Source organism: Leucoraja erinacea, chromosome 28, assembly GCF_028641065.1.
Source record: "Leucoraja erinacea ecotype New England chromosome 28, Leri_hhj_1, whole genome shotgun sequence".
Lineage (NCBI taxonomy): Eukaryota > Metazoa > Chordata > Chondrichthyes > Rajiformes > Rajidae > Leucoraja > Leucoraja erinaceus.
In genome coordinates this window covers 27,057,871-27,084,725 of record NC_073404.1, presented here as the reverse complement: position 1 = coordinate 27,084,725, position 26,855 = coordinate 27,057,871, and the positions used below count along the sequence as shown (strand labels likewise).

At 41.6% G+C, this 26,855-nt stretch overlaps 1 protein-coding gene across 1 annotated transcript in view; it reads left to right on the top strand.

The window, feature by feature from the left end:
- The first annotated feature begins 332 nt into the window (after positions 1 to 332).
- The window catches only part of appbp2 (amyloid beta precursor protein (cytoplasmic tail) binding protein 2), a 54,112-nt gene continuing 27,589 nt past the window's right edge, over positions 333 to 26,855 (top strand). Inside the window, exons 1-3 of the mRNA XM_055658090.1 lie at positions 333 to 780; positions 20,954 to 21,042; positions 22,024 to 22,175. Of these exons, the coding sequence (XP_055514065.1) occupies positions 643 to 780; positions 20,954 to 21,042; positions 22,024 to 22,175 (379 nt within the window). The 5' untranslated portion in view covers positions 333 to 642. The remainder of the gene's footprint in view (positions 781 to 20,953; positions 21,043 to 22,023; positions 22,176 to 26,855) is intronic.

Genomic DNA, 26,855 nt, shown 5'->3' with positions numbered 1-26,855 from the left:
GGTGAAATCACCCTATAGTGTTTGTTGTATTTCAATCGAAATGTCTGGTCTACTGTCTGAATGGCTGTGCTGTAAACTGTTTATTGCTAAACTTGAATCTGAACAAATAACTGTCCTTAAAGGCCTAGTATCCTCGACCCACTGTACTGCTAACAATATTGCAATCAAGGCCTGGTATCCTGGACAACCTGAGGATTTAAAACCCGTGGCTGCTTCCACGTCGCCTTCGCGTCACCAGCCTCCTCCCACGGGTGCCCCTGCCCCCGCCCCGCCCCCTCCCGCGACGTGTGACGCGGCGCGTCGGGCTGCCCCTCGCCCGACGACGTCAGCGCGCAGGGCGTGAGGTTGAGATGGCCGTGTTCTGCTTGTGACCGAAAATGAAGTGGGAGGAAGGGAAAGGCGGTGGAGGTTGTGTATGTGTGTGTGTGTTTTTGTCTCTCCCTCTCTCTCCAACTCCTCCCCACCCCCGGTCCTGAGTGAGATGGCCGTCTGACCGTTTGGGGATTTTCGTCGACGGAGGTGAAGAGAAGAGAGGAGGGTTGGGTTGGGTTGCGGAGGAGGTGAGGGTGAGGGTGAGCGGGCCCGGGAGGGAGGGAGGGACACGGACGACCACTGAGGTGGGGGGGACGAGGCATCAACAACATGGCGGCCGTGGAGCTGGAATGGATTCCCGAATCCCTGTACAACACCGCGATCTCCGCCGTGGTGGACAGCTACACCCGCTCCCGCAGAGAGATCCGATCATTGCCCGAAAACATCCAGTTTGACGTTTATTACAAGGTATGTCTCACCCCGGGCGATGCAATTTTTCTTTTTGCATTGAAGCTCTCTCTGGAGTGTGAAGTTGTTTTTTTCCCCCTCCTTCTCTCTTATTTTCTCCCAGTGTGTATTTTAATACAACGTGGTGCAACGAGAGCGAGCTAAATGTTATTGTCACCAGACACTGGGTTGCAATGCTTTTATTTTTTTGTGTGTGTTTTTCATTTAAGGACACGTTTGCCGCAGATGCAATCCGTCATTTGCAATCAAGACCAGTACTGACATATTCCCATCCACCCCATCACTGCGGGCTATGTGGTATATCTATGGGGGATGATTTGTACAACGTCGTGTGATTGTTGTAGTTAAGGACACGGCAATGTCATTTTTGTGAAATTCCAGGTTTAAGAAATAATGTTTTGAACAATGAATACATCTGCTGTGTACACAGTTTTGTTTTAAACGTCAACAGCGGGTCAGACAGCACCTCTGGACTCTACCACTTTGTGTTTTTGCTCAGAATATCCTGAATGCTGCCTGATCCGCTGTTATTCCAGCACTTTGGGTTTTGCTCAAGATTCTAACATCTGCAGGCCCTTATTTACACATCCTTCAAATTCTTATTTAGGATAAAAGTATTGTTGATTTATTATTTATTACAATCCCAGATAAATTCCGCGCACTGTTCAAATTGCTACTAGGTTAGGTATTATGCAGTTCAGGCAAATTCATTGAATTAAGATCTGAATGCCATGATATTCACTTTTGTTATCATGTTTGGAACTCAAAAGTAATGACATGCATTGCACAGACACCATGTTAAACATAAAATATTGGGGTGCAAGATTGTCCATGTAGAAACATAGAAAATAGGTGCAGGAGTAGACCATTTGAGCCATTCATTATGGACATGGTTGATCATACAAAATCAGTACCCTGTTCCTGCTTTTTTCCCATATCCCTTGATTCCCTTTGCCCTAAGAGCTAAATCTAACTCTCTTGAATACATCCAGTGAATTGGCCTCCACTGCCTTCTGTGGCAGAGAATTCCACAGATTCACAACTCTCTGGGTGAAAACATATTTCCTCAACTCAGTCCTGAATGGCCTACCCCTTATGCTTAAACTGTGATCCCTGTTTCTGGATTCCCCCAACATTGGGAACAATTTTCCTGCATCTAGTGTATCCAATCCTTTAAGAATGTTATATGTTTCTATCCCCTCTCATCTTTCTAAATTCCAGTGAATGCAAGCCCAGTCGACCCATTCTTTCATCATGTGTCAGACCAGCCAACCTGGGAAATAACCTGGGGAACCTACGCTGCACTCCCTCAATAGCAATACAGGTGCTCCTCAACTTACGATGGGTAGGTTTCTATAAACCCATCATAAATCAAAAATATCATCCATCGAAAATGCATTTAATACACCTAATCTACCAAAATACAAATGGTGAGGAAAGTTGGAAAATATAATTCATGGAACTACCACAGCAAAGTATTGAAGAAAAATAAGTATTTCTGGTTACTAAATGTCATGTATATCCTGCTACAAATTATTACGTTGCATTCTTACTTAACGAACTGTCCTATCTTATGCTTTATTTAAATAGAACAAGCTGCAGGGGACGTTTTTGGGGGACAGTTCCGGGATTGTCAGTACCCCAAGGGGTTAAAAAAAAGTTTTTCATGATTACATAAATAAACTTATTGAGAATTTTTCCACCTCCAAAAAAATTAAACGTAATTAAGGTTGATAGATAAAGGCTGTACGACGCAGTGGCTGAGCTCGACCAAGGCAGGGGCTGACTGATGAGAGAAGGAGGGCGGGAGTTGGAGCTCAGCCACTCACTCGCCTGTCAGCCACTTCTTACCTAAATAGGACAAGCAAATCAGCCGGGGATCTCCAGCCCCAGCGAGCTCTTCCTCACATCCCACACCAGGTTGGTAGGACGTGACATCTTGCCCCTCCTCCACTTATCAACCGCTCGCAGCCTCCAACATTGTCCGCTCGACAGGCCACCAGCGCACGAGTTCCCAGGGCACAGCAAAACCAGCCGCTGCCCAACTGACGGCAATTTTTTTTATCATGCTGGCAACACTACACTGTGTACATTTCCAAAAAACGCTGGCAACACAGCACACTGTAGAGTATCGTGAACGCGTGGCTGAATGGGAGCTGCGGCTCGCTGCCATCGCCCAGAGTCACGAGAGAGTATCGTACCGCATATCGCTAGCCGGGGAAAATGACAAAATTTAAAATTCGAAGTACGGTTTCTACTGAATGTGTATTGCTTTTGCACCATTGTAAAGTCGAAATATAGTAAGTCGAAGCATCGTAAGTCGAGGAAAATCCTCAAATTAGGAGACCAAAACGGCACACAATACTCCAGGTACGGCCACACCAGGGCCCTGTATAACTGCAGTAGGACCTCCTTGCTCCTAAACTCAAATCCTCTCGCAATGAAGGCCAACATGCCATTAGCTTTCTTCACTGCCTGCTTTACCTGCATGCTTACTTTCAGTGACTGATGTACAAGGACACCCAGGTCTCGTTGCACCTCCCCTAATCTGACACCCTTCAGATAATCTGCTTTCCTGTTCTTGCCACCAAAGTGGATAACCTCACATTTATCCACATTATAGTGCATCTGCCCACTCACCCAACCTATCCAAGTCACCCTACAGCCTCATAGCATCCTCCTCGCAGCTCACACTGCCACCCAGCTTGGTGTCATCCGCAAACTTATAGATGTTACATTTAATTCCATCGTCTAAATCGTTAATCTATATTGTAAATAACTGGGATCCCAGCACTGAGCCTTGCGGCACCCCACTAGTCACTACCTGCTATTCTGAAAATAACCAGTTAATTCTTACTCTTCGTTTAAGAAGGAACTGCAGATGCTGGAGAATCGAAGGTACACAAAAAAGCTGGAGAAACTCAGCGGGTGCAGCAGCATCTATGGAGCGAAGGAAATAGGCAACGTTTCGGGCCGAAACCCTTCTTCAGACTGATCGGGGGCGGGAATTCTTACTCTTCGCTTCCTGTTTGCCAACCAGTTCTCTATCCATGTCAATACCCTACCGCCAATACCATGTGTTCTAATTTTGCTCACTAATCTCTTTGTGTGGGTCTTTGTCAAAGGCTTTTTGAAAGTCCAGATACATCACATCCACTGGCTCTCCCTTATCCATTCCACTTGTTACATCCTTAAAAAATTCCAGAAGATTAGTCAAGCATGATTTCCCCTCCATAAATCCATGCTGACTTTGACCGATCCTGTCACTGCTTTCCAAATGTGATGCTATGTACTCTGATAATGTTAATATTCGTCTCATCTGTCCACAAGACCTTTTTCCAGAACTGTGGTTGCTCTTTTAAGTGCTTCTTGGCAAACTGTAACCTGGCCATCCTATTTTTGCGGCTAACCAGTGGTTTGCATCTTGCAATGTAGCCTCTGTATTTCTGTTCATGAAGTCCTCTGCGGACAGTGGTCATTGAAATTCACACCTGACTCCTGAAGAGTGTTTCTGATCTGTCAGACAGGTGTTTGGGGATTTTTCTTTATTATAGAGAGAATTCTTCTGTCGTCAGCTGTGGAGGTCTTCCTTGGCCTGCCAGTCTCTTGGGATTAGTAAGCTCACCAGTGCTCTCTTTCTTCTTAATGATGTTCCAAACAGTTGATTTTGGTAAGCCTAAGGTTTGGCTGATGTCTCTAACAGTTATATTCTTGTTTCTCAGTCTCATAATGGCTTCTTTGACTTTCATTGCCACAATTTTGGTCCTCATGTTGATAAACAGCAATAAAAGTTTCCAACGGTGATGGAAAGACTAGGTGCTGAGAACTCTCTTATGCCTGCATTAAGGAGGCATTTAAACACACCTGAGCAATTACAAACACCTGTGAAATGGGGAGACTATGTATAAACGTGTATATACAGCTGTAATTACTACATGGTAAAACCAAAATGTATAAAAATACCCTTTAATAAAATCTGGCAATGTGCATTTTGACCACATGTGATTTTTTTTTCTATTACAAATCTCAAATTGTGGAGTACAGAGGCAAATAAATAAATGATGGGTCTTTGTCCCAAACATTATGGAGGGCACTGTATGTTCCCTATCTTGATGCACACTATTAAGATCAGGCATGGTGGGGTTTTTTCCCCTATAGGGAAGGAGAGTTAGAGTCTTGTTCATCCTAAACTGCGAAATAGCTTCAACATTTTTTTATAAAAGAGTAACAGAGACAATAGCCTTGAAATGTCCTTGCCACTTGGTAATGTGATATCTGCAGCACAGGAGAAATATAGTTAACCAAATGGAAAGTGACAGTAGCTTATTCAAAAAAGACACCGAGCTCTTGAGTAATTCTGCAGGTCAGTCAGCATCTTCAGAGAACGTGGCTAGGCAAAGCCTATGGATTCGATGTCCAAAAAAGGGTCCTAATCCAAAATGTCACCTATCCATGTTGCTGCCCGACCAGCTGTTAATCGAGCATTTTGTCTCTTTTGTGTCAAACCCGCATCTGCTTTCGAAACTATGAACTTCAGAGATGAAACTACAGAGATGCTCCTGACCCATTAAGTAAAGGGCCTGTCCCACTTGCGCGTCCTTGGGTCGCAAATTACGCGTGGTCGCTTGAGGCGTACGGGCACCGTATGGCCGCGCGGGGCCGGTCCCACTTAGATGCGCGGAGGGGTATGGAGTTGTGCGGGGCTGGTCCCGACATCGCGTGGGGCTCCGAAATTCTTGCTGTGAACGAAATCTTCGCGCGCCAACGGCCTGTCGCCGAACTGACGGCCAAAGTGGGACAGGCCGAAGACCCTGCCGCGACACAACGTCTCACCTTCAACAGCAGCAGAAGCAGGCAAACGGTCGCCGAACTCGGCCTGAGGCTCACGGCCGTTGCGGATCCGGATCCGCCCCCACTTCTACTCCCAGAGCGGGGCCAAGAAAATTGAAGATAGACACAAATTGCTGGAGTAACTCAGCGGGACTGGCAGCATCTCTGGAGAGGTGACGTTTCAGGTCAAAACCCTTCTTTTCAGACTGAAGAAGAGTCTCGACACAAAACGTCACCCATTGCTTCTCTCCGGAGATGCTGCCGGTCCCGCTGAGTTACTCCAGCTTTGTGTCCATCTTCAAATGACGTCGCGCTCTAGACGGCTGTGCGTACGCATGTAATCGCGCCCGACCTTCGCTCGACCGTCTTGGCTCAACGCGACCATGAGGTCGCATAATTTGCGTGCCAAGGACACATAAGTGGGACAGGCCCTTTACTCCAGCACTTTGTGAATTCCTTTTGTCTTTGTAGCTTATTCAACGGTTGTTCTGACATCCACAATGAACAAGTCTTACTATCATCAATTTTAATATCTGATTATATTATCATGATTATTTTTTAATCATTTGATCTATTTGCTTCATGTCCTTATTACAGTCATATTGATTAAATTGCAATCGGAGCAAGGAGTTGTAGGCTTCTATAGATTTCAAAGTTAGTGAATAAATACAGAAAATAAATGAGTGCTATGTTTGATGTGATCTTGAGAGAATTGGAATGCAAAAAGGGAAAGATGTGCTTTGGATGCATAGAGTCTTGATCAAATGTCATCTGGATATTGTGTTATGTTTTGGCAACACACCTAGCAGGATCTTAGAAGTGAAATAGTGCAGATTCAGCAGAATTACACTCTGGGTTGCCATAAACTATGTTTGTATTCTATTGTATTCCATTGCATTTGGATGTTAACGGGAAGTATTTCAGATATGGAGAAAATCTTCCTTTGGCGAAAATACACACTTTAATAGCTGCAATTTTGAATTTTGTGGCCTCAATAGCCACAATTGCAAAACAAAAGTTGGTTTTGCTCGGCGTTGCTTGCTGACAACTGATAAGAGAACTTCACCGTTCTTCTGCTTTACTTTGTTCAAATTTGACTTTATAATGAAAAAGTGGTAACCTAAACATTTGTATTTCCATTGGAAAGTTAGATATATTTAACTTGTGTTGAGAGGTGCTAATTTATGCTAACTAAATGGGTCATTATCCACTATGGGTCACAAAAATAAGAACAGGGGTTTCCAGCACCCCAAAGCTGCTCCACCATTCAATAGAATTCTGGATGATCATTTACCTCTTGCATTTTCCTGCAGTAGCCCCATATCCCTAGATTCCCTTAAAATCCAAAAATCTAATGTCATATAGTTATACAGCACAAACATATGCTATTTGGCCTACCTTGTCCATACCCTACCAAACTGCCTTCCTGAGTTAGTTTCATTTGCTTACATTTGGCCCATATCTATGTAAAACGTCCCTGCCCATGAACCTGTCCAAATGTCTTGAATATACTTGGTGACAGCTTTTAAACATGAGTGAATTATGAAGATTCCACCATCCTCAGGGTGAAGAAATTTCTTCTCCTCTGTCTTGAATGTCCAACCCTTTTATCTTGAAATTGCAATCCAGCCAGAGGAAACATTATCCCTCATCTACCTTGTCAAGCCCTATTAGAACTTTGTATGCTTCAAGGAGACTATCTTTTGTCTTTCTAAACAAGTGTTTTGGTCCAGTTTGCTTAATATCTCTTCATATTGCAGCTCCCATCTCAGCAGATGAACTGTGTATCACGAATGCATCCGTCCTTAAGAAGACACAGTTTTACTGTATTCCTTTTAAAATATTTTCCACCAGTGTTATTATTGCAAAGTGCATTTTATATTCTACCCACAATAAGACATTTTTTCAATAATAATAAATTTTATATATGGGCGCCTTTCAAGAGTCTCAAGGACACCTTACAAAATTTAGCAAATAGAGTAAAAACATGTAAGTGGAATGAAATAAATAGTAAAGACATCACCAGTACACAAATTAATGACAGAATTCAATCCAAAGACAAAAATCAAAAACACAATATGAAGAGAGAGCAGCGGCAGCTAAAGCGCGCCAGCGTTCACTCTCCCTTCCGGCAGCCATCTTGGGTAGAATAAAATAATCATTTACACACAAAAAATCATCCCCCCACAATGGTTACCACTGTGGGGGAAGGCACAACGTCCAGTCCCCATCCCCAGTTCTCCCATAATCAGGCCTATTGAGGCCTCCACAGTTGCCTCTACGGAGGCCCAATGTTCCTGGCCGTTCTCGCCGGGTGGTGTTGCTCCGGCATCGGGAGAGTGCTCACAGCGGCTGGAACGGCCGATTCCCTACCGGAGTCCGTGGCATTCCGAAGCCGACAGGGCCGTGTCGGTTGGTGCTCCGAGGCTCCTGATGTTAAAGTCGGCGCGGCCGCCCACGGCTGGCCGCTCCACAGTCCTGCAGCTCGACGATGTTGATCACGGCGGTCTCAGAATACTGGAGCTCCAGTGCGGCGACCCAGGCAAGGCATCGCCCGCTCCGCGATAGCGCTCCAGTGCTGTGCCGCCCCCAAAGCTGAAGGTGCTGAGCGGTCCCCGCCAGGAAAACGCCGCTCCACTCCCACTGGTAGGCCGCAAGGACGGGTCGACGGTGCAGCCCGGGGAAAAGGCTGCATCACCGACCAGGTAGGGACCTAGAAAATAGTTTTCCCCTTTCCCCCCCCCACATAAAAAAAAGTCAAATTCCCCAACAAACATAGGACAAAATTCACTAAAAACTAATTTAAAGTGAATTGAACGGACAGCTGCTGGTTAGCAGCCGTTCCCCAGGATGGCTCCTCCTCCGATGGAGAAGGCACAAAGTACAATGTACTTTGTGCCTTCTCTCTCCTCTCACAGGGTCAGCAATACCATTGTCTGTAACACCCCATTGATGGCAACCTCATAATCTAACATAAATCATTTTGTTATGTCTGTCTGAAGAAGAGTCCCAACTCGAAATGTCACCCATCCATGTTCTCCAGGGATGTTGCCTGGCCTGCTGAGTTACTCCAGCACTTGGTCTTCATTTTGTTCCTTTCGGTTTGTGTAGATGAACCAATTCTCAATCCACTACAATATATTGTCCCCAATCTCCTGCGCTCTAATTATTGTCATAACCTTTTGTATGGCATCTTATCGAAGGCCTTCTGAAAGTCCAAATACTTTGCATTCGCACATTTCCTCCAATCTTTTATGCTCAATAAAGAAAATGTCCCTTTCAAGAAATCCACATGCCAATTGTTTTCCTTGTGCAATGTTAAAGTGGCAAATTTAATACCCTCTATGTCAGTTCTGGTACTTATTTAAGAAGGGCTGCAAGGACAGGCCAGGGATTTACCGGATGGTGAGTGTAACATCATTGTGCAGAGGGAGAAGAGGAGGGAAGAGACTGCAGACCAAAGACTTTTGCCTCCATCACAGTGTTGAGATGTTGGGTGGTCTCACTGTGGTGGATGTTAATATGTGTTTATTGTTGTTTTTTTAATTTTATGTATGACTGCTTAAATTTTGTTCAGACTTCGGTCTGAATGACAAATAAAAGGCTATTCTGTATTCTATTCTACATCATGAGTGGTGGGAAAGTTACTGGAAGAGATTCTGAGAAACAGGATCTATCTGTCAGGAAAGGTAAGGGGTGGTTAGGAATAGTCTACATGCCTTTGTGCATGTGAAATTATGACGTATTAGAGCTTTTTGAAGAGGTGACCAAGAGGATAGTATAGAATGAGTGTAAGGATGATTATTGGTCAGTGCAGACCAAAGGGCATGTGTTTCCACGCTATATCTCTAAACTAAACATGCGGGTTTGCAGGTTAATTCGTCTCTGCAAATTGTCCTAGTGTGTAGGGAGTGGATGCGGAAGTGGGATAACATGGAACTAGTGTGAAAGGGTGATTGATGGTTAGCGTGGAATCAGTGGGCTGAAGGCTTATTTCCATGTTGTCTCGAAACTAAACTAGAACTACTAGAGGGCTTTAGCTGCAGGGAGAGACTGGATAGGCTGGAACTGTTTTCCATGGTGTGTAGGAGATTGAGCAGTGGTCTTGGAGAAATGGAGGAGCAGAGATAAGATGGATGGTCACAGTATATTTCCCAGGGAAGGTAAGTTTGAAATTAGAGAGCATAGATTTGTGATGAGAGGGGAATAATTTAAAGGGGACGTAGGGGGCATGTTTTTCCAATCTGGATGGTACATATATGGAATGAGCTGCCAGAGAAAGTGGTAGAAGCAGATAGTTACATAATTTAAACGGGTACATGGATAGGAATATAGAGGGATATGGGCCAACAGCAGGAATATGGATCGAGTTCAGGAAAGCACAACGATTTGGGTGGAAGAGCCTCTCCTGTGATGTATTATTATGATTCTACTGTATACTTCCTGTAGCCAAAGACATTGAGTTTATTAATAAGTCAATCACATTATTGTTTAAAGCCTCCTCCCCTTCTCATTCTGCGCCATGTCTTATTTTCCCTTTGCACCAGCTTCCACTGTTGCACAGGTCACAGTGCATCAGAAGTCTTCACCATTTTAAATCCCCTCGTTATTTCTGTTTTTACTGCCACTGTTTGTCATATACCAGCTCTCTTTTTCACTAACGTCCATTTGGCTTGTTGTTGCTAATTGCTTCTTCTGCTATACAGTCCGTATGATCAAAATGCCCCTTCTGAATTTCTTCCCACTTCCATCATTCTAACTTCAATTGTTTTTTATAACAGCAAGTGGTCTGGCTTTTGTATACTTTTTGGCATGCCTTTGATGCGTGCCAAATCTTCCCCATAGGAATAGAATATAGTCAGTGTATATATGTTTGTTGTCAATTCGGCAATAAACTGAAATATTTCACATTTATGTGTATTACAAATCATTAGACTGGTTTTTGGCATGAGAGTTTTTAAATTCCTCTGTAACTTGGCCCATCGGAAAGCAGCACCACTGCGTCGCAAATGTTTTCAACGATTTGATAAAATAAAATGATAATCTGTAACTGAATGCATTTGCTGTTAGTTTGTTGCAAATGTATTTGAAGTAGTTTCTGCCTTGTGACACTGTCACAGATTGAGTTAATTAAACAATGCAAATTCCAGAGTTTTTTTTAAATTGCAGAACCATATGTCCTAGTGGCTGAATTGTATCCATATTGTTGCTACTTTGCCTAAAGTTTTGGAATAAATGTTAAAAGTGTAATTTCACTGTTCAAGAAGGAACTGCAGATGCTGGAAGATCGAAGGTACACAAAACTGCATCCGCTGCTCTAGATGTTAGCTGATTTACATCGGGGAGACTAAGCGGAGGTTGGGCGATCGTTTCGCTGAACACCTCCGCTCAGTCCGCAATAACCTACCTGAACTTCCGGTGGCTCAGCACTCCCATTCCCAATCCGACCTCACTGTCCTGGGTCTCCTCCATTGCCAGAGTGAGCAACACCGGAAATTGGAGGAACAGCACCTCATATTCCGCCTGGGTAGCTTGCGTCCTGATGGCATGAACGTTGAATTCTCCCAATTTTGCTAGCCCTTGCTGTCTCCTCCCCTTCCTTAACCCTCGAGCTGTCTCCTCCCATCCCCCCCGCCCTCGGGCTCCTCCTCCTCCCTTTTTCCATCCTTCCCCCACCCCCCCCCCCCCATCAGTCTGAAGAAAGGTTTCAGCCCGAAACGTCGCCTATTTCCTTCGCTCCATAGATGCTGCTGCACCCGCTGAGTTTCTCCAGCAATTTTGTGTAATTTCACTGTTTAGCTTTGGTTTGTTAAACACAATAACATGGTGGCTATAATTTTAATTGAACCATAACTTCTCTGGAAAGTGAAATCTAATTACGGACTGATCTGCGTTTATCAAATGGTACAATAATAATAATAAGTGAAATTCCATGCCTAATAGAAAGATGGTTATGTTTCCACCTGAACTAAAAGATATCAGTTGCACAAATAAGATTGAATGAATAATTGGATTCCTTGCTCTCATTTCTTAGCTCATTTGTAAACAGAAGGCATTTTTAAGATAAATACTAATTTGTGCTCCCTAAGACCTCTTGTAGGTTTCCCATTGCTTGTTCATTTGCAGGGCCCTCCATAATGTTTGGGACAAAGACCCATCGTTTATTTATTTGCCTCTCTACGCCACAATTTGAGATTTGTAATAGAAAAAAAATCACACATGGTCAAAATGCACACTGCCAGATTTTAATAAAGGCCATTTTTATACATTTCGGTTTCACCATGTAGAAATTACAGCAGGTTTATACATAGTCTCCTTATTTCAGGGCACCATAATGTTTGGGACGGCAATGTCATGTAAATGAAAATAGTTATGTTTAGTATTTAGTTGCATATCCTTTGCATGTAATTACTGCTTGAAGTCTGCGATTCATGGACATCACCAGTTGCTGGGTGCCTTCTCTGGTGATGTTATTGAAGAAGCATCTGTGGTTCAGCGAATTCTGATCACGATACCAATGATTGCATTCTATCTTAAACATTTTCTCTCCACAAATGCTGCCTGGTCTGAGAATTTCCAGGGATTACTGTTTCAGGGCTCTCACTTAACTTTTTTTCGCTGTTGCCAGCCGGGCAACCTCAGGAGATTTTTAGGTTGCCGAATGACAGCTTAGGTGGTTATTTAAGACGGCTGGCATGATGCGTGCGATAATGTGCTCGGACGAAGTGCGGAGTTACCAGTCGGAATTATGCTCAATGAAGCATTAACATATTATTTCTGCTCCAAATAAAGTCACAAACTAAACATATTCACCAATCAAGATATATACCATAATGACATGCAGCTAAATTATAATACAGTTATAATCTCAACTGTTTTTACACGTTGCAATTAATGCAATTTCTATTATTTCTTTCCACTTCCAAACAAAAATGTGGTTAGATTAATCAGCGTATGATCAACCTCGGTGAGACCAAGCGCAGGCTTGGCGATCGCTTCGCTCAACACATCCACTCAGTTCGCAATAACCAACTTGATCTCACGGTGGCTCATCACTTCAACTTCCCCCTCCCATTCCGAATCCGATCTTTCTGTCCTGGGCCTCCTTCATGGCCAGAGTGAGGCCCACCGTAAATTGGAGGAGCAGCACCTCATATTTCACTTGGACAGTTTACACTCCAGCGGTATGAACATGGACTTCTCCAATTTCAGGTAGTCCCTGCTTTCTCCTCCCCTTCCCAGCTCTCCCACAGCCCACTGTTTCCGCCTATTCCTTTCTTCTTCCCGCCCCCCCCCAACCCTCAAATCAGTCTGGAGAAGGGTCTCGACCCGAAACGTCGCCTATTTCCTTCGCACCATAGATGCTGCCTCACCCGCTGAGTTTCTCCAGCATTTTTGTCTACCCATTTGCACAAGTTCTGTTATCCCACTTTCCTCACCCACTCCCTGCACATTAGGGGCAATTTTACAGAGACAAGTTAACCTACAAAGCCAATGTGTCTTTGGGATGTGGGAGGAAACCCACACGCTTGCAGGGTGAATGTGCAAATTCAACACAGACAGTGTCCGAGGACAGGATCAAACACTGATCTCTGGCGTGTGAGGCAGCAAGTCCACCAGCAGTACCACTATATTTTGTTTTCCAACACACAAAAAATTATAATTTTGCTTGATAATTTTGCTCAATAAAATTTTCAGAGGAAATGTAACTGAAGGGTCTCTACCCGAAACGTCACCCAATTTCTTCTATCCAGAGATGCTGGCTGCTCCATGGAGTTCCCCCGCACAATTAAACCATGGAATAGTCTTCACCCTACCATAGTTAGCCAACCAGAATTTAAGGTAGCTCGTTTTCCCCCAAAAAAACTTTTTTGCTTAAGTCCAAGTCAAGAGAGTTTTATTGTCATGTGTCCCAGCTAGGACAATGAAATTCTTACTTGCTGCAGCACAACAGAATATATAAACATAATACAGAACAGGAGATAAATGTTCAGTGTGTCTATATACCATAGACCTTATATGTACACAATAAATAAACAGCAATAGGCTGTTAGTTTTTGGAGTTTTGTGGGAGGGTCCACTCCACTCCAGTTTAAATCCCATTCGGAATATTTTTGGAGGACCAGGAAACCAAGAAGCAAGAGTTACTCCAGCTCCAGGGAGTTATTCTGCGTTAGTTTTCAGCGGTCGCTGTGGCCATGTGCAAGGCGGCCGGCCATGCCGGCGGATGAGGAGCGGCGGAGAGTGGAGAACCGACGGCCCGGACACGGATGGCAGGCGGAGACGGAGAGTGACAGAGATAGAGATGGAGAGGGCGGTCTGAGCTGAGTTGAACGATAGGTGTCCCGGGTGCTTGCCAAGCCGGGTAAAATGGCACAGCTTTTAGGTTGCCTAGCGGGACTTTAGGTCACCATTGGCACCTGGGCAACCGTTAATTTCGAGCCCTGCTGTTTATATTGTGAAATAATTTGAAGATATTACGTGTAGATATTTCAATCTTGTAGACTTCAAGATATATTTGATGAAATTCTTCACAAGAAATTAAAGTTCATAGAATTGACTGCTGACAATTGACTTGGCAAGAAAATCAGTATCAGGAAGTAGAGAATTGGATTAATAGTCCTGTCCACTGTTGTCATGCTGTGATTAGTAATGTCCACAAGAACCAGTGTTAGGCCTGCAACTATCCACTATGTTTATAAATGTTTTGGGTAGGAAGATTTATATCCATGGTTCCTGATGACACAGATAAGCAGTATTGTAAGCAATGTTGGCAAGCATTAAATTACAATGAATAGATTACCTGAATGGGCAGAAATAATGACAAATACATTTTGTTGTGGATAACATTGGGTCGCTGAAGGAGTAACCAGTATTTTCCATATGACATAACAATAACCATTGATTCATAGACTATGCATTATGAAAGAGTTTAAGGTTGCTGAAAAATTTAATTAAAAAATTGAACTGGAACAGTGGTATTCCGGCATTAATATGGTGGACTAGTGTACAAGAAATTTTGCGCAGATTTAATTGACTACTTCTTGATTGCCACTAATAGGGTATATTGGCTGACAGTTTCCTCTGTAATTCAAAAGAAGTATCGGGCATGTACTAACACAGAAGTCGCAAACTACTTCACAACTGATTGTCAAAAAGTTTTTACAACTGTATTCAAGCATAGCATTTGCTCATAGAGTCCAGTAATGAAGCTACAACTTCCTAATCTTTCTCAGCAATTATACTAGATGTATGCTTGTTAAACTTGTTTCAGGGCAGACTATGTTCATTTCAATAAATAGGAATAACTAAGAAAGAGAGATATATATTTTTGATTGCTCAAGTTTAAATTCACAAAACAAAATGCTTTATAATGTTTACGATGTTTACTTCCAAGCATTTTCAGTGTGCAGGGGTGTCATCCTCCATATAATGAATTGTATGCCCAAAAGGCCCAATATTTTGATTGGAGCTGTTGATATGGACCGTAATTGCTTGAAGATCCATGCAAGTGCTGTTGGCCGGTAGGAGATCACCTTCGATGGACAGCTTACTGTTCAAAGCAAGCCCGGCTATTATGGTGTCGAAAGGAAGTGCAGATGCTGCATTAAACTGAAGATGGACACAAGATGCTGAAGTAACTCAGCGGGACAGGCAGCATCTCTGGAGAGAGGAATGGGTGACTTTTCAGATCGAGACCCCTCTTCAGACCCTGAAGAAGGGTCTCAACCTGAAATGACACCCATTCCTTCTCTCCAGAGATGCTGCCTGTCCCACTGAAATATTCCAGTATGTCTATGCCCGGCTATTCTTGAAATAAATGCAATGTAGATTAACTTAATTGATATCTAGACTCCAAAATTTAAATTATAAGGGATGGTGAACCAAACACGGATTGCTTTTACTAGAATTTGAGAATCTGATTAATATTCCGAATATTAAGGAGAACAGAAGTGGTAGAGATGGAGAAATAGTTTCTGCTGTTGGGGTTTGGACTAGGGAAAAAGGTTACATTCTTAGATTGATGGAAAAGGCTCAAAGGGCAAGATGGCCTACACTTTACAATGCAAATAGAATCCTATGATTACTTTTATGACAAAGCAGTATCTTTACCTCACCAGCCTGCCTATTGATTTTTTTTTAATGCGGTGTAAGTGAACATATTTTGTGCACTCAACGCTACTTTAATCGCTTATAAAATGCTTTTGAAGCAATAATCGAACAGAGAATGACAGTTATTTGCAGGAGACAAGGTCAGCTATAATTAATATATTGGTTCTTTCTAGGTGGAATTGGATATTTTGCACTAATTATTTGAAATATGACTGACTGACTATGTAAAGTGTTAATCGCAAAAATATTTGAATGATTACCATGATGAAAACCCTTTAGCATAACAGTTTTTACCGATGTGTATTAAAAATATGATTTAAAATGGAGTTGCTGGAGATATTTGGTTTTCATTGTATTTTGTAAAACAATTTTTGTGCAGATTGCAGTGGGCTGGGTCGTCAACAGATCTGCTTGTGTCTGCTAGTACATTTTACTGTATGGAAGAGCACCAGCCCCAAGACATCGTTGTACTATGCTTGTGGAGCACAATAAGGCAGAGCCAAATTTCACAGGTTTTCTTGTTCTCGGATTGGGAAATAAGTTTAGTTTAGTTTAGAGAAACATAGAAAACAGGTGCAGGAGTCGGCCATTCGGCCCTTCGAGCCTGCACCGCCATTCAATATGATCATGGCTGATCATCCAACTCGGTATGCTGTACCTGCCTTCTCTCCATACCCCCTGGTCCCTTTAGCCACAAGGGCCACATCTATCTCCCTCTTAAATATAGCCAATGAACTGGCCTCAACTATATTCTGTGGCAGAGAATTCCAGAGATTCACCACTCTCTGTGTGAAAAATGTTTTTCTTCTCTCGGTCCTAAAAGATTTCCCCCTTATCCTTAAACTGTGACCCCTTGTTCTGGACTTCCCCAACATTGGGAACAATCTTCCTACATCTAGCCTGTCCAACCCCTAAAGAATTTTGTAAGTTTCTATAAGATCCCCCCTCAATCTTCTAAATTCTAGCGAGTACAAGCCGAGTCTATCCAGGTTTCTTCATATGAAAGTCCTGACATCCCAGGAATCAGTCTGGTGAAACAAACCCTTCGATCCACTGAGTCCAACCAGCGATTCCCGCACGCTTACACTATCCTACACACGCTATGTACAGTTTATAATTATACCTGTACAATTTTGGACTGTGGGAAGAAACCAGAGCACCCAATAAAAACCCACACAAGTCACAGGGAGAATGTACAAACTCCGTACAGACAAGCACCCGTAGTCAGGATCGAACCTGGGTCTCTGGCACTCTAAGGCAGCAATTCTACCGCTGAGCCACTGTGCCACCATTTGCGTAAGGCGAAGAAATTCACATTAATTCAACAAAAACATTTCATGACTGTAACAGCTTCACTATTTGGCGACTTTGGGACATGGTTGAGTTTTCAGTCAAATCTATTCTGTCAACAGATCCTTTTTGTATGTTAGGGATTTTTCATGTGCGATCCTATGAGTGCAAGGATCTCTAATGACCATTATGCATATGTTAAATATTGATGGTGCCTATTAAGACAGTGTTAGGGCAGTTTTAGGGAGCATCCTGGTTTAGATTGATCCTGCCATTGCATCACTCGTAAATGCACACACTTCCTGCTAAAATTGGCACAGTAGTAAGTAAAGAAATATGAATATGTAAATCATGCAAATTAAATTCTCAGTTTTATTTCATTGTGTATAAACATAACGTGTGCTATTGAAGTGATTCATTCTTGGATGATTTTTCATTAAAAAATCATACAAAAAATAGATTTTCTTTTTTTTTGTAATTCTAACGTGCTGAAGCATAGAATGGAATACGTTGGATGGAACAGTTGACCACGTAGTGTTTTGTGTTTAGAATGAATTTCTAAAAGTTTTGATATCATGATTTTATTTCATAAACATTTTTTAGCTTATCTTTACATGAAATGGTGAGAAAATCCCTGTCTCTGTTCAAACCAAAAAATAATGGATAACATAAGAAATAGGTGTGGGATTTGTCTACTTAGCAATTCAACTTGTTCTGACATTCAATGGGATCATGGCTGACTGTCCCATTATATTATAAGTCCTGGTCTACCCCCATACCCTTGCATCTAGAAATGTACCTATCCTTTCCATAAGATTCAACAACATGGCGTTTACAAAGCTTTGGCAACACATTTCGTAGGTTTGCTGCCTTTTGAGTGCAGATATTTCTCCTCGTATACGGATGTGTGGTAGGGATGTTTCACAGCTTCGTTTGTCAACAACTCCATCCAAGACGAAAAAGAAATTGCAGAGGCATGTGGACGTGGCCCAGACCATCACGTAAACCAGCCACTCGTCCATTGCCTCCATCTACACTTCATGCTGCCTCCACAAGGCCACCAGCATACTCGGGGATCAGTATCACCTGGTCACTCCCTCTACTCCCCTCTCCCATCTCCCGAACTTCTTCGGATGCGCAAAAAAAGTATTCTGATAGGATGTATCTCACTCTGATCTGGCAGCTGCTCTGCTCTTGACCGCCTGAACTGCTGAGAGTGGTGAAAGCAGCTGGTACATCACAGACTCGTCACTTCTTAAATCCAGCCCCTATTTACAGGAAAGTTGGAAGTATTGTCGAGGATACCTGCCTCCCTGCCATACCCATTTCTCTCTTCTACCTTCTGGGAGAAAATTGGCTGAACTTCAGAACAACTTCTTCCCCACTGCTCAGATTCTCAAACCTTCACTTCTTTCATAGCCCCCTTTCCGAAGGTGCTCCCACATACTCTTAACTATCTTGTCTGGTTATTCTGTATTGTATTTTGCATTATAATCTTTGCACTATTTGGTTGTATAGCACCCACATTTATTATTGCTTTTAACATTATTTTGTCTGTCTACTGTTTACTCCGAGCTTCATTGCACACCATATGACAAACTACTCTGAATCTCCTAGATCAACAATGAGGCAAGCAAAATAACTGCTATAAAAGATGCCTTAGCAGCCAACATGCACCAATTTCTGCATGTGGTTAGTAATCTGGCTGAAGAACAGAAACTATTTTTGATATTACAGGAAATATAATTTACATGAATTTACAATTTCTCAGTCAATTGAGAATGATGCAAAATTGTCTGCAATTTCAAGTCTGAATAACAAAGCTGCAGCGACTAATAACTAAATCCCATGTTGTGCCACAGTTTAAAGAAAAGTACTTCCCAAGCAGTGCTGACGTTGCTAGTGGGATCTGCAATACGCTTTGAAGGATTTACTCGCGTTCTGCATCACTCTTGACAAGTCAGCAGACATAGATGAAATTGCACAACTAGAAATATTTGTGAAATACAAATTTAGCAACGTTACGAAAAACAATCTGAAGTAATCAGGATGAAATGTGCACTTGGCTTCTTTGGAAAAAATGTGGCGTAAAAATGCAAGTTCATGCAAAGATGAACCTCCCAGTGGTGCAATGGATGAAGGGAAATATTTCCCCAGTTCAATGCATCATTCATCAAGGATATCTCACAGACAATTATTTGAAGCGCAAAATGTTTCAAAAACTGTTTCAGAAATTGTCAGCTTCATCTCAACTGGGAAGATGATCAACATTTTAGAAAAACTAATCAAAGTGCTGGAAACTTAAGAGAAATATAACCTCCTTGTGTTGGTGATATTTTATGTTTGTGCAACTACGAGAGTCCTTTATTACAACAAATAAAAGATGGAAAATATTGATTTCTCAACTGATATCATGCATGACCTTGTGTCATTAGGGTAAAATAATTATATCTTATACAGTCTTCATCTTTCAGTGCAGGTTTAAACATCGCCAAAGTGACATTGTTTTAAGACACTTTATTCATCTTAAGTGGAAGGTGAATTACCAGAAATCCCAGTATGTGACCACAAACTCTAGGACTATTACGATAAACCACAAAGACTACTTCATGACTTTCAATCAAGTTTTGAAAACTTGTGGAAGTGGACATTTTATTCCGTAAATAATGGTTATCGAAACCTCCACTGTAGAAATAAAATGATTGGATATCCAAAAAGGACAAATTTTGAAAAATGCAAAAATCACAGCTTATCTATTCTGAATCAATTAGATGGAAATGTAAGGAATAAAATATTCTCGACTCAAGAAGGACCTGAATGCAACTTATTTCCGTTTGTACACAGCGTAAATGATTCTATTCTGCAATGAACTTTGTAAATTTGAAACATCTTGCAACATGAGCAAATCAATATCTGTCCAAGTTTCTTCATGCCTTGACAAAATCACTTGTCCAAAGGCGTGGCCAGATTGGTGTTGCAAAGACTCTGACTCTATCTATGTGGAATTCATGGCTGTGGTGGCCAAGTCATTGGGTATTTTTAAAGTGAAGATTGGCGGATTCTTGCTGCTTATTAAAGGTATCATGGGTTACAAGGAAAAGGCAGGAGAGAATGGAGTTGAGAGGGATTGATAGATCAGCCATGGTGAATGATGGAGTAGAACCGATGGTCAGAATGGCCTAATTCTGCTCCTATAACTTATGAACTACAATTAGCTGTGATGCTACAAGTACTGGCAACACGCCCAAGCCCCATGTCTCCATTACAGCCACTCTGGAACCGAAATTAGTCTATGCAAATCATTAATTTGAGATACAAAATATAATTTGCTCTCACGCAATTTGTGCGGGGAAAATAAATGAACACACAATTATTTTCTCAACGGGTGTTCCTTGATGCACGCGCAGATGATGCGGGTTTGCGTTGGAGAAAATTGCGATATGAGCAGTTTTCTTGGAGCGTTTACCTTTTTCTCACTGGATTATTAACATTAAAAACACATATCAAGTTCTGTGTTCTTGAGAGTCTTAAACCTCAATGTCATTGGAAATTTGATCTGAATGCATTTGGGATTGGCACCTGTGTGATGCAGAATATACGAACCAAGTTATTAGTTACTTAAACCTTTGTCCACAGATGTACTTTGTGCACGGTGCACCCTAGAAAAGTTCATAGCTCTTCCTAAACCCAATGTTATTGAATGTACCAACATTTCCATTTTCACGACCTGAATGCAGTTCACATCCCTTGATAAATCACATGGGCATAATTGCATCGTTTCTTAAAAATAACCAAAGTATATTTATATATTTTTTAATTGCTCTCAAGGGCAAATTAAAATGGGAATTAAATGCTAACTTTGTCAGCCCTACTCGCATTCTATGAGAGAGTATTAAAGTACTATTTTTTTTTCTCAATAAATGTACTTGTTTTTTTACAGCTTTATCAACAAGGACGTCTTTGCCAACTGGGTGGTGAATTTTGTGAGCTTGAGGTATTTGCAAAAGTACTGCGAGCTTCAGACAAAAGGTAAGCCTTCTTTGTGCATGTTGATATTTATGCTGTCATTTAATCGGTTTGTATTTGTTGTCTCGCCGTTTCCATCTGGAATCAACCACTGAGTAATAGGATTTTGAGAATGAAACGTAGTAATCTAGAATTGTCTGCCGTGATCTTTGTGTACTAAATTCTTTCTTTAACATTTTTTTGTGACTGTAGGCACCAGTATTGGCACCTTTATAAACTAGATTTTCACATTTTTCATTTCAAGTAAGCCCCAGCTGACTGCAGGGCCTCAGCTGGCTCAGTCCATAAACTGACATCCCTCTCCTTGCACGACCGCCTCTGTCCATGAGCACCTCCTGCAGTCGTCCTTGAAGACGCTGGAGGCAATACCCCAGTCCCTCTCTTACCGGCCTACTCCTCGCATCCATCATCACCTGCGGCTCCCTTTTCCTCGGTCCTTTTTCCATCGGGTCCTTCCTCACGGCGGTGGGCTGTCCACCAGGTTTTCCTTTTTACTTTGTTTGACTCCGCGGCACATCCCGGGAGCCTGTTAATTTTTTTTATACATTTTTATTATTACCCAAAAAAAAGATTTATAAAATAAAATTTATTAACTGAATTAAAGGGCGGCACGGTGGCGTAGCGGTAGAACTACTCCCTTATAGCGCCAGAGACTATTTAATAATTGTTAATTGTCCATAATAAAATGTGACTCTGCCTCGTCCTTTCTTTTTCCCACCCCCCCACATCAGTCTGAAAAAAGGGTCGCCTATCCCTTCCCTCCATAGACTCACCCGTTGAGTTTCTCAGCATTTTTGTCTACCTCCTATAATAAAATGTGATGTTATTCTTGATATGGATATGTCAGTAAGTTGGGTGTTCATAACCCAGGCACAGCCTGTCTTCTGTTTTTTCCTGCATATCATTATTATCTGTAAAGGTAAAAGTTGGTTGTATCAAAGGATATTTTTAAGTTGGCTCTCATGCAGAAGTTCTCTCTTTTAGACATCTCCTGCATCACTGTTTCCAAGCTTTAATGGACCATGGAGTAAAGGTGGCTTCAGTATTAGCAAATTCCTTCAGCAGGCGGTGTTCCTATATTGAAGAGTCAGATGCCCACGTAAAAGAGAAAGCAATCCAACTTGGCTTTGTGTTAGGTAAGCCCTGTTTTTAAATTGATTAAAAAAATTGCTTGGGTTAGGGTTAGGAAATAAATGTATTTGGATCATGGTGTGATGGTAGGTTCTTGTGCTGCGCTGTTCTTGAAGACAATACTGCCCCTCCATCTTGCATTGCGTTTTGATGGTCTCTCTTGTTAATTTTGAATTTGTCTTCACAAGTTTGAAAAATACATATGTTTTGATTTTTTCCCTCTATAATCAATTTCTCATTACTTCCTACATTTTTTTGAACCACTGACTTTAACAATAGGTCCTTTATTTTTTTTCAAACATCTTTTCCAAGAATTCTGTGGATTTTTTTTTTTGTGTGGAAATTCTAGACTTGAATGAATGAGTACTTTATTGTCTCATGTGACAAGTCTTTGTTTTGCATACCCAAGGTATGCATAGAGTCGCCACATGAAGGGCGCTGACAAATTTACAATGCATCCCATGCCATGTCCTCCTTCGTCCATCCCTCCCCTCCTCCCCTTCCCTAACGGCAGTTTCCCTGTATCAGGTCCCCCTTTGTTCTCCTTTTCATCATTTATTCATAATTGCTAAACTGTCGGTCAAAATTCAGTGAATTTGAAAGCTAGTGTTTCTGCTGATAGCTCTTCTGTTTCGTTAGCATTGGACACAAGTCATTTACTACCTTTTTCATTTTTTTTTAGCAATTGTGACTTTGACTTTAAATATTCATGATGAACAATTTGTGTTACAATCTAAATAAAATACACAAATTCCATTCTGTTCAATATTGAAAGTTCAAATTAAATGTACGTATGGTTATAAATAAAATTGCCTCGAATATAATTCTTGCTGAATACAATTTATTAGATATTCATGCACTATTTTGAACAGTTGGGGAAAGACAGGGATATAATTTAACTAGAGGGTTTGCAGCTGTTGCTTTAGAAGGTGCAGTGAGTAAATGTAGAAATAACATTTTACAATTAATATTAAAATAACTGATCCTGTCAGTTGCTCGATCTAATTTCGTGAATGTGAGAATTAGATTGTTAAATATGAGCTCAGTGCCGTGTTTAAACAGTCTTTGAACGTTTAATTATATGTAACTTGGTCAGACATTTAGATTTTTTTAATTGGCACTGCAGTTTTTATTAAATGCTCAACTGCTTTATCTTGAACTTACTGTCCGAGCTAATGTATAATGCTCTCTCTTAAATTGTCTTTGGTCTCTAAGATTTCATGTTTAATTTTTAACAGTTAAAGCCACCACCCCTCCCAATTCCTACAACAATATGTGATTTGATTTTGCAATTGACAGGAAAAGATTCCTGCATGTATTCACCTTTTTGTCAGGAATTTTAGGAATAATTAATTTTGAGCATTGTCTGTTTGGATCTTGTAGACATTATTAAGAAAGATTAAATATGATAATTGTGATAAGAAACCACTCCAATTGGACATTTATTTTAGTGTTTCATCTAGCCTTCAATTTAATTACTCAACTGGAATTTTCCACAAATGCTCATTTAATTATTGTTACAAACATTTGTAATTAGCCAGCTCAATTGGGTGGTGCTTAAGTATTTGCTATAAAAAAAATATTACTATATACCTTTTGCAGTGGTAAAGTTTCATAAGTACAACAAAAAAAAACACAACAAAGCATTTTTAGTAAAATGGTCAAGCTATAATTTTTAAGAAACAAATACAGAAATATTCATCAGGTATATTGCGTCTAATGCTATAGTCTAAGCTTTTAAAACATGCTTGATACTCTTTCTACCCAAAATAATCAGTTTAAATCAACAGGCCATTTAGATCCTCAATGGTCTACAAATGTACGTTGTAGACTTAACTGTAGTTTTAAGAATAAGTTTTCTTGTCCTTCCATGACAACTTCTAGCATTTCATAAAATCAGGGCTAATTATTGTGGAAAACTGGGCAGAATTTGCACTTGAAACTTTGCAATGCATTGAATTGAGGGGAAACCAAAGGTCGTGTGGGCCTCTTTTCTAAAAATAATGTTTTTTTAAATATACACTTCAAATTTGGCATTTTCAGCAATATTATCTTTGGTTTGAAAATATATTGATATCTGTATCCTATTGTCATGTGTACTGAGCTACAGTGAAACATGCTGTGTGCTATTCAGTTAAATCAACCTACACATCAGTACAACAAGCCATACATAAGTACAACAGGTAAAGAGAAAAATACCATACAGAATCAGGTGTGCAACATTATAGTGTTACAGCTCCAGAGAAAGTGTAGGTTAAAAGAAAGTGCAGGGGCCGCAGTACAGTAAGTTGGGAGATCAAGGCTATACCCTTAACTTATGAGAGAGCCGCAGTCTGATAACAGCTGTTCCTGAGTCTGGTGATGCGTGCTTTCAAGCTGTTTTATCTTTTGCCCTATGGAGAGAAAAGAAAATGACCAGCGTGAAAATGGTCTTTGATTATGTTGGCTGTTTCACCAAGGTAACGTGGTGTAAATGGAGTCGATGGGAGGGAGGCTGGTTTGTGTGGTGGACTGGGTTACGTTTACAACTCTTGGTCCGGGCTGTTACCAAACCAAGCTGTGATGCATCCTGATAGGATGCTTTCTATGGTGCTTCTGTAGACGTTGGTATGAATCATTGTAGACATGCTAAACTTCTTTCATCTTCTGAGAAAATAGAGGCATGGGTGTGCTTTTTTGGTCATAGCTTCTTTGTGGTTGGTCTAGGTCAAATTGTTGGTGATATGTATGCCTAGGAACTTAATGCTCTCAAGTGAATGGATATTTTAAGGTGGAAATTGACAGATTCATGATTAGTCAGGGTGTCAAGGGTTATGGGGCAAAGGCATGAGAATGGGGTTGAGAGAGAAATATAGATCAGCCATGATTGAATAGCAGAGTCTTGACGGACCGAATGGCCTAATTCTACTCTTAGAATTTATGAACTCACGACCACTTTCAGTTCAGCACCATTGCCAACGTGGGAGTGTATACCACCTTGTTTCCTGAAGTTAATAACCAGCACCTTCATCTTAAGTGACATTGAGGGCGAAGGTGTTAACTTGACACCATGTTACTAAGCTCCTTGTCGTCTTCATTTACTCCATCTCGTTATTGTTTGTGATTGGGTCCACTGCCGTGGTGTCCTCTGCAAATTTACAAATATTATTGTTTCTAATGGATAATAGCCCTGTCCCACGGTACTAGTTCATTCCAAGAGCTCTCCCGAGTTTGCCCTGATTCGAACTCGGAGATTTATGGTAATGGCCACTCGTCGGTACTCGGGACTCTCGTAGACATTTTTCAACATGTTGAAAAATCTTCACGAGTCTTCCCTTGCTTACCTGCCGTTAGCGAGTCTTCCCGAGTACCTGCCGTTAGCGTTACGAGCCGCTAAGTGAAGTCCCCGAGCTCCGATGTACCCGCTACGTTCATTCTCCGTGCTTACCACGAGTTTGATTTTTTTAAAACTTGGGAGGGCTCTTGGAATGAACTCGTACACCGTGAGACAGGGCTTTTAGTTGTTAAGTCACTGTTTTACAATGACGGGTTTCTGTTTGTCCTTGGAGCTTTCCCTTTGAAGGTGGTTCAAGATCAATCTGTAACCAAGCTGTTCTATTGCATGCTCATTCAGCAGAAATTACTGTCTTGATATCTGAAGTCAGAAACCAGGAGAGTTATTCCACTATTTAATATAACAGTAATGATCCACTATTTCACATCACAACCCATCAACTGATTTAGACGGATGAGGAGTTGAACTCGGAGAAATGTATGTGCTGTGTAATGAATTATTTGGTTCATTACACTGTTGAGCCATCAAGCAAACTTGAATGGTAAACTTGATTAAGAAATGTTTTAAAGAAGAGGGGAACGTTGGGCAAATTAAAAATAATTTAACATTTGAGCACAGATTTGTACAGGGTGGGCTAAATACTCTGCCATGCAACACAGGTGAGAGGTATGGGTGCTTAGTTATTTTCACCCCTGCTGCTGGTGTTCAAGATCGACTACAAAATTTGCCCTCAACCATGCTCCATGCATTTTGAAGCCAATCACCAAGTCATCAACTTATTCTGTGAAACAAGAGAGCAAATCATGGCACTCAAAATCCTAAAAGCAAAAATCTTTTGCCAACCTATCCTAAACACGAAAGGTCTGAAAAATATTGACCATTCCTTGTATATCGGATGGAACATCGGCAAAGATAGACGGCAATAATGAAATTTGCCGTCACCCACCATATACCAGCACAACCTTTGTTGTTCTGTGGATATGGCTGTTTATAACACCGTGAAAAACCCAGGACAAAGCTCATGACCTACCAGGCATCAGTGATCACTGCCTTATTTCATACCTAGGTCTGAGCCTTGGGCTGCCTATTCAACTGGATCAAGAATAAGCAAACCAATGATTTATTGATACCTTATTGTCAAGTGTACTTGATTCATTTTTTGCATACAGTACAAATATGCAAGAGTTGCCACGTAAAGCTGTGCCTTCAAAGCTCAATACAGTCCCCCCCCCCCCCACCCCCATCCCTCTTTGTTCTCGGTGCCCCCCACCCCTCCCCCCAGCACCAGATCCTCTTTATTCTCGGCACCCCCCCCCCCCCCCCCAAACAGGGTCCTCTTTGTTCTCGGCTGCATTGGGAGTCAAGCGGCCCCATCCTAGGCCGGCCACCGGCACACTCACGCAGACGACGG